Source organism: Buceros rhinoceros, unplaced genomic scaffold, assembly GCF_000710305.1.
Source record: "Buceros rhinoceros silvestris isolate BGI_N320 unplaced genomic scaffold, ASM71030v1 scaffold5542, whole genome shotgun sequence".
Lineage (NCBI taxonomy): Eukaryota > Metazoa > Chordata > Aves > Bucerotiformes > Bucerotidae > Buceros > Buceros rhinoceros.
Window position 1 is genome coordinate 65,571 of NW_010399372.1, and position 14,331 is coordinate 79,901.

Below are 14,331 nucleotides of genomic sequence, written 5' to 3' on the forward strand. Positions count from 1 at the left end.
ACAACCACCACAGTGCTCTGAGAGCCTGGAGTAGAAACAGCTTGTTCTTTCACAACTCCCCTCCAACTAACTGAAAAAGTAGCAGCCACATTTTGCAAAGAATATTTCTGGTTACAAGGGCTGAGACCAAACTGGTATTTGCAGGGCACTTGTGAGGAAGATAATCTTGAAAGCATGCAAAGAAAGAAAAAAAAAAAAAATTTGAACAGCTTTCCAGTTTAGATCTACATTTACCTATTCTAAAACCTCACATTAACAACATTTTCTTTGAATTAAAGAACTACTCCATTCTGTTTATTCGTTTTGTTTGTTGTTCTCATTCATGAATGTGAGTTTCTGTAAGGTACAATAGAAAATCAGTGGTCTCATTTAAAACTGAAAAAGAATCAGATGCATGTTTCACATGCATTCTGCCACCTGCAACATCCTAATATCCATCACCACCATAATGTTAAAATGTTACTGCACAAGCAACGGCACCTCAGTACTATGTTCTCTAAAACAAGGATTACACTAAATTTCCTAATGCACCCTGCTCAGCTTCTGAGGTCAGATAGCTTGGTGTGGCATAATTGCCCATTTAACTAAAGAAGCTTAAGATAAGACTTGTTTGAGAACTGGACAAGATCTTGCACCATTAGGGACAATTAAAATTTTTGCTTTGCAAGCCATTTAGGAAGGGACAGAAACTCACCTTTTCTGTAATGGCAAGAACTCGCCCCGAACAGCTTGTGGATGACAGCAGGCCTGCCTCAGCCGCAGCAAAGGGTACAAAATAGAAGTCACAGTCCTTCTATCTAGGCTACTAAGCTTAAGAGTCCAGTCCGAAATCTTTCTGAGTTTTGCCAATGCATCCTGGCAGCACACCTCATGCTGGCGATGATAGAAGTGTCTCTCCACAGGAGAAAAGTGAAGCCAGTGTACATTTTCTGTCTGAGGGGGGATTTGAATCTGCATTAAAAAAAAGAAAGCAAGTAATTTGCAAATAAAGCTATTGAAATTTCAGAAATTTTTGGAATTTCAGCTATTGAAAGTTCAGAAATTTTAAAACTCAAAACTCTCATTTACTTGGTCAATCACATCCTTCTTTGCTGATCTCCACATTATCTTGGCAATTAGACTGTAGAGAGGCCGGGGATTTTTCCTACAGTAAGGTCGATACAAAAGTTGGTCCCACCAGTGTTTGACCCAGTAAGGATCAACTCCAAGAAAAAGGACTAACCCATACAGATCTGTCAAGAAAAGAAAGTGTTTTAGTACAATGTTTGTGTTTTAATACTTCACAATACGCCTCAAAAATATTTAACTTTGAGAAAGACAACTATATTCTGGCCATTATCTTTTCCACTTGTTTTCCGGTCATTCTCTCACCAAATTACCTAAATTGGTGCAGGGGACTGGGTGGGGGAAGGTGAGAGTTCTCTCATTTAGCTAGCTGTTGATTTTCACAGAACTTGCTGAAACCCAACTATTTGTGAGACACTTCTCTAATTTCAAGTTCAGCAGAACAGAGCGATGAATTTAAACCTATTCAAAGCAGGGGTAAGAGGCAGAAATTACAGGACTGCATATGGTTAACCGGCTTTGCCAGGTTTTTCTAAAACAGTGTTGCTCAGTATCACTACCTCCCAGCCTGCTGTGCACCAACTGTCTGTTGCCCACCATCCTAAAAGGGGTTGCAATTCAGAATACTTTCGCTTCTCTACAAGGCAGAAGAAATTTACAAAAGATACGTCTATTATACTAATTCAGAGAATACAGCTTGCTAATTCTGCCCAATTCAGAAACGCATCATTTTGGGGGATGAAACTAAAGGACATACTGAATTTAAGCTGGTATCTAATCCTACTGGAAAAATACAGAAGCCCATGTTTAAATGCTGCACGTAGACAATGCAGAAATGGAAATATATGATGGTATCATATATCTCAAAGGTCTGCTGGCTACGTTCTTTTTTCTGTTACCTTTATGGTAATTTAGGTATTCAGCTGAGAGCCCTAAGACATTCACTAAATACATCCTAGAACAGGGGAATAAAAACCCAGCAAATCATTTCTATGCAGCAAGCAATTGTTTACCCAGAGGTCCTATCCTATTTTATTACAGCAGTGGCAGCACTGTTTCAAATTATTCAGCAGTTTTGTCCCCTATGTGTTGGGGCTCAGTTTAGTCTGAGTGCCTGGTCAACATGTATTATGGACAATATGACACATAAGGACTTAAACAAGTCTGTCACAACAGTCAAATCAATCACTTTCTTCTACAGTGTTTGCTTTATTAACCATGTATTCTCACAACTATTACTAGATTTATAAATTTAATCCACAATTCCATAATGAAGTAATCTACAATATTGAATTTTTTAATGATTTGGTAGCTGAACAATACGCACACAAATGCTTATGCCGATTTATCCACTTTTAAACTCACTGCCTCAATGTGTAGCGCGTATTCCTAACTCAAAGAACAAAGGAAGATAAGTAAGTTAAGAAGTTCCCTTTCTTTTTTTCTATCTCTGTCTGAAGCCTGTCTATGGAAACTGAGTACCTCACAAGAAAAACAAGATAAATGACACCTGCTAACATACAGCTCCCTACTCCACATACCTCATTTCAGTTTCATTCAGCTTTAGCACAATTTTTAGCATTTATACTCATGGCAGTGGATGCCCACAGAGGTTCATACAGGGAGGAGCAAAAATCAAATACAGCTTTGCTTGCTGTATTTGACAGTTAGAGCAGACTATCTTTAGCTGCAACAGAGAGGGGTTAATATTTACCCACTCTGCTAAATGAAAATTGAAGAACAGTCTTGAGTCAGCTGTTTGACATACGGATTTTCTACTCCCCAAAGTATTTGTTTAACTCGGTGAGATAAAAATATTTCAGCTCTGCAATTTTATATTGATACATATATTGATGGCTTTTTACATGGTTACAGTTTATGGCTTATGAAGTCAGAGTACCTAATGAATTCAGAGCAAAACCAGCAGACAGTTTAACTGCTTCAAATCACTACCTAATTATCAACAAAGGAAAACCCATGGATGACAACTGCTGCATAAAATCTCACCTTCTAATCCTCGCTGCACAGGGGTACCACTGACACACCAGCGATTGATTCCACTTAAACGGAGCGCCATTTCAGCAGCCTAGCAAAAGAAGACAGAATCAGTGGTAGGAAAAGAAAAACAAAGGTAGTGTGGAACTCAGTCTGGAAACACATGGACCTTGTTTTTAAGAATTCTGAACGTCTTTTTGGTCTGTAAGATTAGCAGTCTTATAAGCAGCATTGGGTACAATATATTATACAAGTGTGTATTATTGAGACTTTTTGAATTTAACTGGAAGTTGATAAAAGCCATATCCACTTACAAGTAATCAAGTGCAATTAAGGGTTCACAGAAGGCAAATAGAAAAAGAAACTGCATGTAAAAAGAAAAAATAAAGCCTAGAAGACATTGTGTAAGTAACATTTTTGTCTTGGGCAAAAAAGACTGGATGAATACTAGTTAAAATCCCTCTGCAGACCGCAGCCCTAGAGTCTGCAGACACTGCTGACTATTTTAGCTTCCAAGCCCAAAGGACATATCTATGCCTCTGAACCATGTCACTGAACAGGCTAGTGTCTTGTTTGAAACTACCAGACACCACACACAACATGATGACCTAGTTCTTTAAACTGTCGATATAGATTAAGTATTTTTTGAGCTGGATATGCTTCAATCTGCCAAAATTCCAACAAGAGAATCGTTTAACAGTAATAACTCCAACAGAAAATTAACTTCTAAAGAACAAGCTACAAGGACAAATTCCCATACTGAACTGCAAGTTAAGACGGGGAGAAGGAAATCTATTCTATTATTTACAATAAGTTTGTCAAAACCTTTTCAAGTTATATAAATGCATGACTGGGGATGTCATACCTTTGCAGTAGTACATTCAACCATTTGTGCTTCATCAAGGCAGATCCTCCACCATTCCACTGCTACTAAGGGGCTTGGGATGGCCATGTACCGCTTCTGGTTCCTGAAACGGCGCCCATCTTCGCTGTTGCTGTGGGGTATATCTACATAGTTCAGTTCAGTGCGGAGGACATCGTATGTGGTGATAACCACCTCCTGTTCTGCCAACATGTGTGGCTGCAAAAATCCATGCTTCTTCACACCTTGATACACCTATGTAGGTTTGTATTCGATAGCAGAGCAGCAAAGAATAAAGGCCAGACACTTTAATAAAAATGCAAAAATATCACTACAGCTTAAGTGTATGCTTTTAGAAGTCTTCCTCATATAATAACGAATCTTTCATAAAACCTGTACTCATACAGTAGCATGGGGAAATCTGTACCAGAAGCACAGATAATGAATGCAATACAGACACTGAAGCAAAATTTTTAAGTATTTATAACTTCAGGAAATACTGGGTTTTTTCTCCTTTGGGAAAAAAAAGGGGACTTCAGTTATTTGTTGCCACCGTCTTAAGCAAAATTAAGTATTCTGTAATGTATGGAGCAATGTTATGTCAGTGTGGCACCCTGCTCTCTCCTCTCCTTTACCATAGATGTAATACCTTTCTCCCTACCACCCCAAGAATTTAATGGATGATTACACAAAGAGAGAAGTATGCAGCAAAATATTTAAAACAAAAAATATACGCTGTGTAATGTTTTATCTACAAAAAAGATTTCTATAGAGACTCACAAAATAAAACAAATACCCTAGTAAGAAACAATACCTGTGCACTAGAGTATTATTATAAACCTTTCATACTGACGTTTGATCTAATATCAGAAGTACTTTTCTTAACCCCCCTTGTGATTTTAAGCATAATCCTTTCAGAAACAAACAGCAGTTTAAACATAAAAAAATTAACAAGCTAAACCAAACATTTTACTAACTGCTTCCTTGCAGTAGCATTCTATACCTGAAGAAAATACAGTACGAGTCCAAATATACTTACAATATCAAAACATGGTAAAATTTCAAATAATGTGTGATATAGCACAAAATTAAAGAAAAAATATATATAGTAGGAGTCTTTTATAATCTCCAGGATTTTTAGCTCCTTAGAGCAATTATTACCAGACCTATATATCAATCTCCATTTTTTCCTTCTCATACAAACTTTTTCTGTTGCTCCCAATTTCACCTTTGGAATCTACTTCAAAATTACAGGCATCCATTGCTTACTTTAAGAATTTTATCATCAGTTGCTTCCTACCACTTCCCTATTAATATTAATCACAATATTAAAACAGATAAGGCTTTCTTCTGACAGATACAGGAATATCACTATCTTTTTTAGAAAGAATCTATATTCTAGTCTCATCTCAATTAGCTAGCTTCTTTCTATTCTTCTCTCATCCTGCGAGTTCAGGATTTATGATATAAACACAAGCCAAGAAAGTCCATTCTTACCTGCAACTACCTATGCACACCTTTACCATTTAAGAAAATCACACCATCTTTCCAGCCCCTTACAGTGTCACAAACTTTGATGTTCCCTTAATTCACAGAACTAATAGTTAAAAAAACTAAATTTAAGGTGACTTTATAAAACCTTAGTTGATTTTCCCCCCTCTTTACCCCTTGATGATCAGCACATAATCTCACTGTTACTGTACTTTTCCTTCCATAATAATCTTACTCTACATTTGTGCAACAGTGGTTCTGTCAGCTGAAAGAAATCACAGAATCATCTGGTTGGAAGAGATCTTTAAGATCATCAAGCCCAACCATTTGCACTGCCATGATCCTTAAATCATATCTCTCAGCACCACATACACATGTCTTTTCAATGCTGCCAGGGATGAGGACTCCACCACCTCCCTGGGCAGCCTGTTCCAATGCTTCACAACCCTCTGTGTAAAGAAATTTTTCCTGATATCCAACCTAGATTTTCCCTGGTGAAACTTAAGGCCATTTCCTCTTGTCCTGTCATTCGTAACAAGGGAGAAGAGACTGACCCCCACCTCCCTACAACCTCCTTTCCCCCCCGGTGCAGCCTGTTCCAATGCTTCACAACCCTCTGTGTAAAGAAATTTTTCCTGATATCCAACCTAGATTTTCCCTGGTGAAACTTAAGGCCATTTCCTCTTGTCCTGTCATTCGTAACAAGGGAGAAGAGACTGACCCCCACCTCCCTACAACCTCCTTTCAGGTAGTTGTAGAGAGTGATAAGGTCTCCCCTGAGCTTCTTCTCCAGACTAAACGATCCCAGTTGCCTCAGCCACTTCTTGTAAATCTTGCAGGAAATGTCTGTTCAGCCCCTGTGTGACAACAGAGCATGTGCAACCAGGTCAATGCACATAAACTGAAGAAGAACAATGGGAGGGGAGAGAAAAAAAAAAAAAAAGAGAGAGCAAGCAGGCTCATGGAAGTAACTGTTAAGAAAAAAATAGCTGTTGAAGTCTAATGATCTCTTCCAAGTATTTATGAACAGATTTTACGGAGGTTTATAACTTGGCCAAGTTTTGGTTGTTTTCACAGCAGCAGGAAAAGACAATCTGCCACAAAGCAAGACCTCCTGATAAATTTTAATTTCTTGTTCTATTACATAAACCCATTAGAATTTCCCATGGGTTGTAAGCAGTTGGAATAATAAACAACATCCTTCACATGCAATGCAAACCCTGTTAACATGGGACACTGGTTCTTTGAAACATCTGCACAATTTTTCTTCTAGATTTACAGAAAAAAAAAAACCTCCAACAGATTTTCATTTTGAAGCAACTCTGGAAGCAAACCTGGATGACTTACCTACCGTTGGCAGTTAAAAGAAAATGAAAACAGTGTCTTAGAATGGAACGTGTCACATGCTTCAAGTACTTCAGCTATTTTACTGTTACCATGTAAATCTATTTCTGACAGTTTTTATCAAAGCTGATATAAAACTTGGACTCGGTCCTACGAAAACTGTGGAATTTTTACACATTTGTTAGTTGCTGCACTAAAGGTAACTAGACTGCTCACACAAATGACTCACTGGAGGCCTACAATTCATTTATGCATTGAGCATCTATGCAGAATTGCTGAAGGTATCAGATATATCCCTGAACACAAAGCTTGCTCTCTTTATCAATCTACTACTAGTGTTATATATTCAAAATATAAAGGTTCTTAAAGCACTTTATCATTACAAATGTTCTTGTCTACTAAAAACATGAAGGACAAAACTTGACTGCATCATTGATAAGAGCCAATGGCTGTCCTTAAACACTCTGATAGCTATATTTAAAAAAATCCTGTATAGCCATAGTTACTATATGTATAATTAGGCTTATTTTAGTGACAGAGCTAGCAAAAGGACAATACAAGGCCTCCAGATAAGTCACATCCTAATAAATATGGCACATGTTATAGAGGCAATGCCCCAGTTGTAATAGTGTTATTTCAGTAAACATCATGGCCAAAGACTTTTGTAAAGCCTGAGAACCAGAAATTGAGAAGTATACTCTTTACCTATGAAACTAGTACAAAATAAGAAGAAACTGTCAGAGAAGCACTGTTCTGGTGCAAGCATACAGTGAGACTTGACACTGCCAAAACACCTATAGTTAGGCCTTTCTAAAAAAGAAAAAAAATAAAATGAGAAAAAAAATACCCAAGCACCGAAACACAAACAGCTTTCCCTCTCAGAAATCACCTGTTGATACAATTGCTCAAAATTTGCTTCCATTTGATCTAGTTCACTGTATCATCTCTTAGTGACCAAATAATACAGGAAAAAAAAATGAAGAACCAAATTCAGACAGTCCTTCTAAGACACAAGTACATCATATGGTGCCAAAGCATAGGTCTAGTAGCAAGAGATGTAGAGCATTTTTGAGCACAAAGAAACCTCTGAACTTTATGTAATACAAAGTGCCAGACAGGAAGCCCCAAGCCTTGATAAAATAACTCCCTAAAATATGAAGCTATACGATCTTACCAGAACTCGAAGAGAAGATGATCTTACATGCCTGTTGATCTCATCTACCCACTGATGACAAATAGAACTCGGAGAAATTATCAGAGTTGCTCCTGTGGAAACCGGTTTCATTGCCACGAGACAATGGGGACAGTAGAAAGGCTTGATCTTCAGGTTTTCCTCTTTGTAGTTTACACACTCTGCATGCTGCCATAAGTAACATTTCAGGCACTGCACACGAGCTTTATAGTCAGCCAATCCAAGCTCACCACAGATGCATTCAAACCGATATTCAGAGGTATTAAATGGAAATACAGAACTGGTATGCTGTATGCTACTGCTAGCACGTTCTTGGGAATTTGAGGGCTGGTCCTTTGGGACTTGCTGCTGGACATCAGCTGTAGTTTGAGAGACACCAAAATCAGGACGATTGCTCACATCACTGGAGACAAGGAGGCTGCCATGCAAATCAGGACACTTTAAGACCACAGATTTCTCTTTTACAGAGTTCTCATGATCTGTTCCAGATCTCCTCTTATTTTTGATAGTTGTACAATAATCATGTTCTTCCATGGTGATATCCACCCGCAAAGGGGTTTTAAGGATGTTTTCAGAAGGGAGATCGCTGTTTATTGATCCTTTGGTTTGACTGTTAACATCAATCAACTGCTTCTTCTTAGTGTTTTCTGAAGTCCTTGCTATCTACAAAATAAAATTAACCAAGAATGTCAGACCTTCTCTTCACCTTTTTTTTTGGAACACAGAAACACATCAAGACATATATGTTCAGATTTTATATAAATTTCCAGTTTGATGATTTAGTTAACATTCATCAGTGTTTAAAAGACAACTTCACAGTAACAACACATTTGCCACCCTGCAGCACTATTTTAGAAGATATATGACAGATGTAGTTAATATTTTAGCCTCAAATTCCCTCTGCTTAGGATTTCTTTTTCTTTGTTCATGAATGTCAAGCAAATGCTGCAGTTCTCCATTTCTATCCATAAGCCAATGTCACTGAACTAGTGCACACAGACACCACAGTTGAGAGTGGCACGCAATTGGTAGAAATAAGATCTGCCTTTGCAACACTCTTTTAAGTAACTACAACAGCATGTTTTACCTGCTCTTTGGTTCTCTCTCGCCTCTTCTGTTCCTTGTAATTCTTTCCCAGCTTGAACGAACCAGCCAGACCATGTCCTCTGACTTGCTCCACTACTTGTTCAGCAATTAGTTTTTCTAGAGTTCTTTTGAGAAGCCGTCTATTTCTCTGTATGTCATACCTATATATAGCACTAATATACTTAAATATTGCAATAATGGATGCTCCTTTCTTCACATTCATTTCCTTTACAGCCGCTAATATCATCACTCGTAAGCCTGTATGTAGAATCAAAGAAAAAAAAAAAACAAAACCAAAAAGACCACCTTACAGCTCAGATAAAAAAAATGTGCATATTAAGGGAACTCTTAAACACTGTTCATCAAAAAAATGAAGAAAAAAAAAGGCAGGCAGTAGTTTTGACAATGCTTTACCTGAGGTAGCCTTAAAAATCACTATTTATCAGTGATTCTAAGACAGTATTGAATAGTAATAAGTGACTCAATTTTCCTACCAAAGCTTATAAAAAGAGTATATTTCAGTTAAATCAACAACCTCTCTTACAACAATCTCTAGTGACATGGAGCTCTGCAGCCCAGAGATCCGAGCTGGTAATTTTACTTTTAAAGTGTGGATCATTTGTTTGTAGCATGCAATTCTGTATCACAGTGCTCAGCAAATGAATCATTTCACTCTGCCAAAGTGAAGAGTAGCCTTGACCTCAGCCCGTGGCCAGTATAAGACTTATGACAAAAGCAAAATGTATTAAAAAAAAAAAAAAAAAGATAAATACTTACTGGGATACTGGATTTTTTCCTTCAATTTAAGCTCCATTTCCTCCTTTTTTTTCTTTTTATTTCCTTCTAAAGGTTGAGGTGGAACAAAGAAGTTCACGAGTTTACCCTAATGCACACAACATTTGTTATTAGCTCATGTCTCTTCGCAGTCATTCTGAACTTCATTAATCTTTCCACATCTGAAAATAAGTATGAGCTCCTACCAATGTGTGCTCAGATCTCATTAATTTGCTCAGATAGCTCATTTTCAGTGCACAGAGCAATAGCCATTCAGCTCAGTTTCTTCACAAATGGTGCTCAGCACCCTACTCTGGTAACAGAAAGCGCAGTCTCCACTACTTCAGAATTAAGTTGAAGGAATCTGTAGCTGTAATGATCTAGGTTACTGATGGAGGGAGGAATATTTAATATACAGCTAGAAACACCAAAGGAGGTAACTAATATAGATTGAAAAGCCCTAGTTAGTTGAATTACAAGTAGGATTCTCTTTTTAGGAATCGCGTTCCAAAAATTTACTTAATTATTAGTGATTCAGGAATAGTGATTTAATTAAAGGAGATGTATACTCAAGAACCAGCATATAAAAAAAGAATCCCAAAGCTGCAACAAATGCAGTGCCGAGTTGAAATACCTGGAGTAACTCTTGACACTGGCTTACACTAGCCAGGAGTCACCCAGAAAGTCTCTGTTGGAATAAAGCACTTTGGGTTCTTTGTTTTTTGGTTTTTTTTTTAAACATCATGCAAAAACATTTTATACTTGAAGACAAGAAAAATACAGGTGACAAGGGACCTTCTGGATAAGTGAAATATTTCCTTTTAGCCATAGGCAATGTCATAGAATTCTGTTCGTAAAGATACTAAAATATTAGCTAAGATGTCTGTCCCAGCTACCTACATCATGAAACAGTTTCATAACTCCAGCTCTTCAAAAGCTATGGTCTCTAGCTGTTGTTGCCAGCTGATCTCCACAGGCTTTAGTGCTAATACTACCCTCCTCACACTCCTCAGTGCTGACCCTCTGATACATTTAGGAAGTGCCTTATCCTCCCTTTGAGAATTCGGACTTCTTAACTGATAAAATCACAAGCAGGTAGGAGATCGTCACGAATAAATGTACAATGAAACTGGCTGCCATGAATTCAAAAGGATGGAACTCATGTAGCATGGTAACAGTTTACCTAAGGATAAATGTTCTCTCCCTTCAAAGAGAATTTTTGGGTTTAGTCAAAGTGCTAAGTTTTCACAGGATGCATGATGAGGAAAGTGAAAAGATGGAAAATTGAGGTTGAATAAGCCCATTTATTATATCAAATGGGGGGAGCAGAAACCTTTATTCATCGAGTTTACATAGTCCCTATTTTAGCACAGATCACGTGTCTAACGATTGCCTGATACTCATCAATACAGTGAAGTGGAGAATTATTTTCAACACAGCAGACCAAATCACATATACGCTGGAGTATGTGTCAACTGGCAACAGCCTATTAACAGCGCAGTTGCTCGCTAACATCGTTCAATTGCTTCTCATGCAAACCATTCCACTATTTATGCCACCTAGCATCATATCTTACAAAGCAAAAATTTTCACTGTTCTTTAATCCAGCTTTAAATCTGGACTTCTGTAAAACAGAAAGCAATACACTCAAGAAGAAGTGCATTTCCATTATTCTGAAAAGTATTTTCTTCATACTAAATCTTAGCCTAGTTTTCTTACCTCAGGTAGTGTCAGATCATCTTGTTTAATGTCTGGTCGGGTATGAGTCAGAATAAGAGCCAACACTTCCACTGTTTTTCCAAGACCCATCTCATCTGCCAAAATACCTCCAGGCCATTGGGGTCCAGCAACAGGATATTCACGGATAATACTAAAATCCAAGTACATACCCAAATGAAAGTCAGTAACTATAGAATGCTGTGACAGAGATGCGTGTGTTTCAGGGACACACAGAGCACAGTTTCAGCAAGGAAAAGTTTGTAAGGTGAGACAGTATCTTTTATTAGATAAGCTGAGATTGACAAAAGCTAGCAAGCTTTTTGGGTATACAAACCTGACCAACATGAATATGTATGCCAGAATTTTTGTGATTTTTTCCTACCCTAACAGGCCGTGCCTAGCAAACCTTAGCATACCATAACATTATTCTCTAAAAAAATGAAATATATATATATATTCACATGTTGAAGATCTGTAAGTTAAATAGGGGGAAAAAAACAAATTAACCATTTAAAGGTTCTATTCTAACCAAATTAATGAGAAAAGTGCAACAGAACTATGAAATACCCAGCATTTATGAAACCATTACACTGTTATCTTCCTTTAGATTTTTAAACTGGACGAGAAGGTTGAAGCCTCCAATGCTCTAATTTAAAAGAATGTTAATTTAAAAAGCACAAATTTGCATTGAAATAATAAAAAAAAAGCTTTAAGAATTATATATTTGACTTAAGATTTACCCATTAATTATATACTCCAGTTTGCCTTTTCGGGGGGGTTTTGGTTGTTTTTCTTTTCCAGATACGAATGTTCTAATTCTTTAGTTGCTAACTGAAAAACAACAGTTGTGGACCACCTTATGTCTTCCAGGTAAAAGCTGCCAATAAGATTTTCACAAAGTACAACCTTGACATATTCTCAGAAAGTGAGAACTACAAACACATACCAGCCAGTAAATGGATTATAGTAGATTTTGACTCCATCCAGAGTGATGACCTCCCGCCATAAGAAGTGCAGTGCATTTTCTACAGAAAAAGAGTCCATGTTACTATCACGAGGTTTCTCTATAAACAGTGCTCTGCTTAGAATTGTTCTGCCTTATTGTGACATTTAGAGACAAAGAGCAGATGTCTGCCTCCACACTGCTTCACGACCAACAAGATACATTCAACTGCTGTTCAAAGTTCAGTCTATCATTTAGTGTAATACCCAAAAACCAGGTTTTATAAAACTAGTAAAGAAGTAATTATCAAAGTTTCTAATCAAACTGCAAGAAAACATTACTGCTGACAATACAACGTAACTTTCCTCAATTACTTAAGTTTTCCAGACACATATACTTGCCACTGCTTGGAGTGCTGGTGAGCTTCTCTCGGTGAAGCATCCAGTTCACAGCCTCACTTTGGTACGGCCTCAGAACAGGAATTAATGCAGGATGCTGCACATCCTCTCTCAGTAACTGGATATCCTGCTGATGAGTGTGCCTTACGAAGTCATAAAGCTCTTCAATATTTTGTCGCTCTAGTTCCATGTCAGATTCTTCCTCATCTTCCTCCAGCTCATCTGCATAAACCAAGTCATTCAAGGCATATACTATCAATCAACTTTGGTCAATATTTCGGTCAATTTTGCTGCAGCATATGTGTTGCTTTGCTTGATTTCATGTGTTAACTAAACATATGTCATGACTGCGCCTGCCTCAGGTAGCAGAAGTAGGAACCAATGAGCACGACTATCCTGAACATTAAGATTAACACACTATGATCATCACAAACATATACCCAATCAGCAAAGGTGCTCTTTAAAATTTAGGGATAGAATGACCAGACCTTATTTATTTATTAAAGACCTTCCACTAAACATTTCTAACTGACACAGAACCACAAATAACTTACACTTCATATTTAAATGTTAACATGGCTTGATGACCGTATAAAAAGGGGAAAAACACAGTGTGTTGTCAAGGATTTGTACATTTTTCAGGAAAAAGAAAAAAAAAAAAGAAAAACCAGCCAGGAGATTCTTATCAGTGAGCTTTTATGTTAATTTTAAACTACCCATCTGGATAAGAAAATTATAGCAATAGGACAACAGGAAACTAAACATTTCTAACTGACACAGAACCACAAATAACTTACACTTCATATTTAAATGTTAACATGGGTTGATGACCGTATAAAAAAGGGGAAAAACACAGTGTGTTGTCAAGGATTTGTACATTTTTCAGGAAAGGAAGTCTTTGTTGATAAAATAACATACAAAAAGAAAAACCAGCCAGGAGATTCTTATCAGTGAGCTTTTATGTTAATTTTAAACTACCCATCTGGATAAGAAAATTATAGCAATAGGACAACAGGAATTTCTCACCACTTGCATCACTGTAAAAAACACACTTTAGAAATCAAAATTCCACCTCAAGACAAGTTACTACCCTCTGAGACAGAAGACCTACTCTTCTTTTCTACTCTCTAGGAAAGAAGGCCTTGTGCTTATGTATTTTTCACATAATTTGGATACATTGACATACGCAGAACTTAAGCGCTGTAGAACAAAACTTTGTGAAAAGTTCAAGGCTCAGCATTTTAGGAAACTGACATGAGGGAACAAAAGACTTAAGAGGACAAGTTTTAGCAGTGTTTCAGGTCTCAAAATCATCAGCACCAATAAAACAGCTGTACAGCTCTATAGTTCAAAGAAAGATACCAACCCTAGCTAGTCTTGGAGATAAAGCCACCTTGTAGAATTTTTCTCAAACAAAAAAAAAAAAAAAAAAAAAAATAAAAGAACAAAAACACCACAATTT

The 14,331-nt window shown here is 37.3% G+C and overlaps 1 protein-coding gene across 1 annotated transcript in view; it reads right to left on the bottom strand.

The window, feature by feature from the left end:
- SHPRH (SNF2 histone linker PHD RING helicase, E3 ubiquitin protein ligase) overlaps positions 1-14,331 on the bottom strand; it is a 52,273-nt gene that overhangs the window by 33,942 nt on the left and 4,000 nt on the right. The window contains exons 3-12 of the mRNA XM_010131427.1: positions 12,873-13,091; positions 12,475-12,553; positions 11,529-11,679; positions 9,813-9,918; positions 9,025-9,293; positions 7,932-8,576; positions 3,926-4,177; positions 3,073-3,151; positions 1,069-1,232; positions 695-951 (exon numbers count right to left, since the gene is read on the bottom strand). Of these exons, the coding sequence (XP_010129729.1) occupies positions 695-951; positions 1,069-1,232; positions 3,073-3,151; positions 3,926-4,177; positions 7,932-8,576; positions 9,025-9,293; positions 9,813-9,918; positions 11,529-11,679; positions 12,475-12,553; positions 12,873-13,091 (2,221 nt within the window). The remainder of the gene's footprint in view (positions 1-694; positions 952-1,068; positions 1,233-3,072; positions 3,152-3,925; positions 4,178-7,931; positions 8,577-9,024; positions 9,294-9,812; positions 9,919-11,528; positions 11,680-12,474; positions 12,554-12,872; positions 13,092-14,331) is intronic.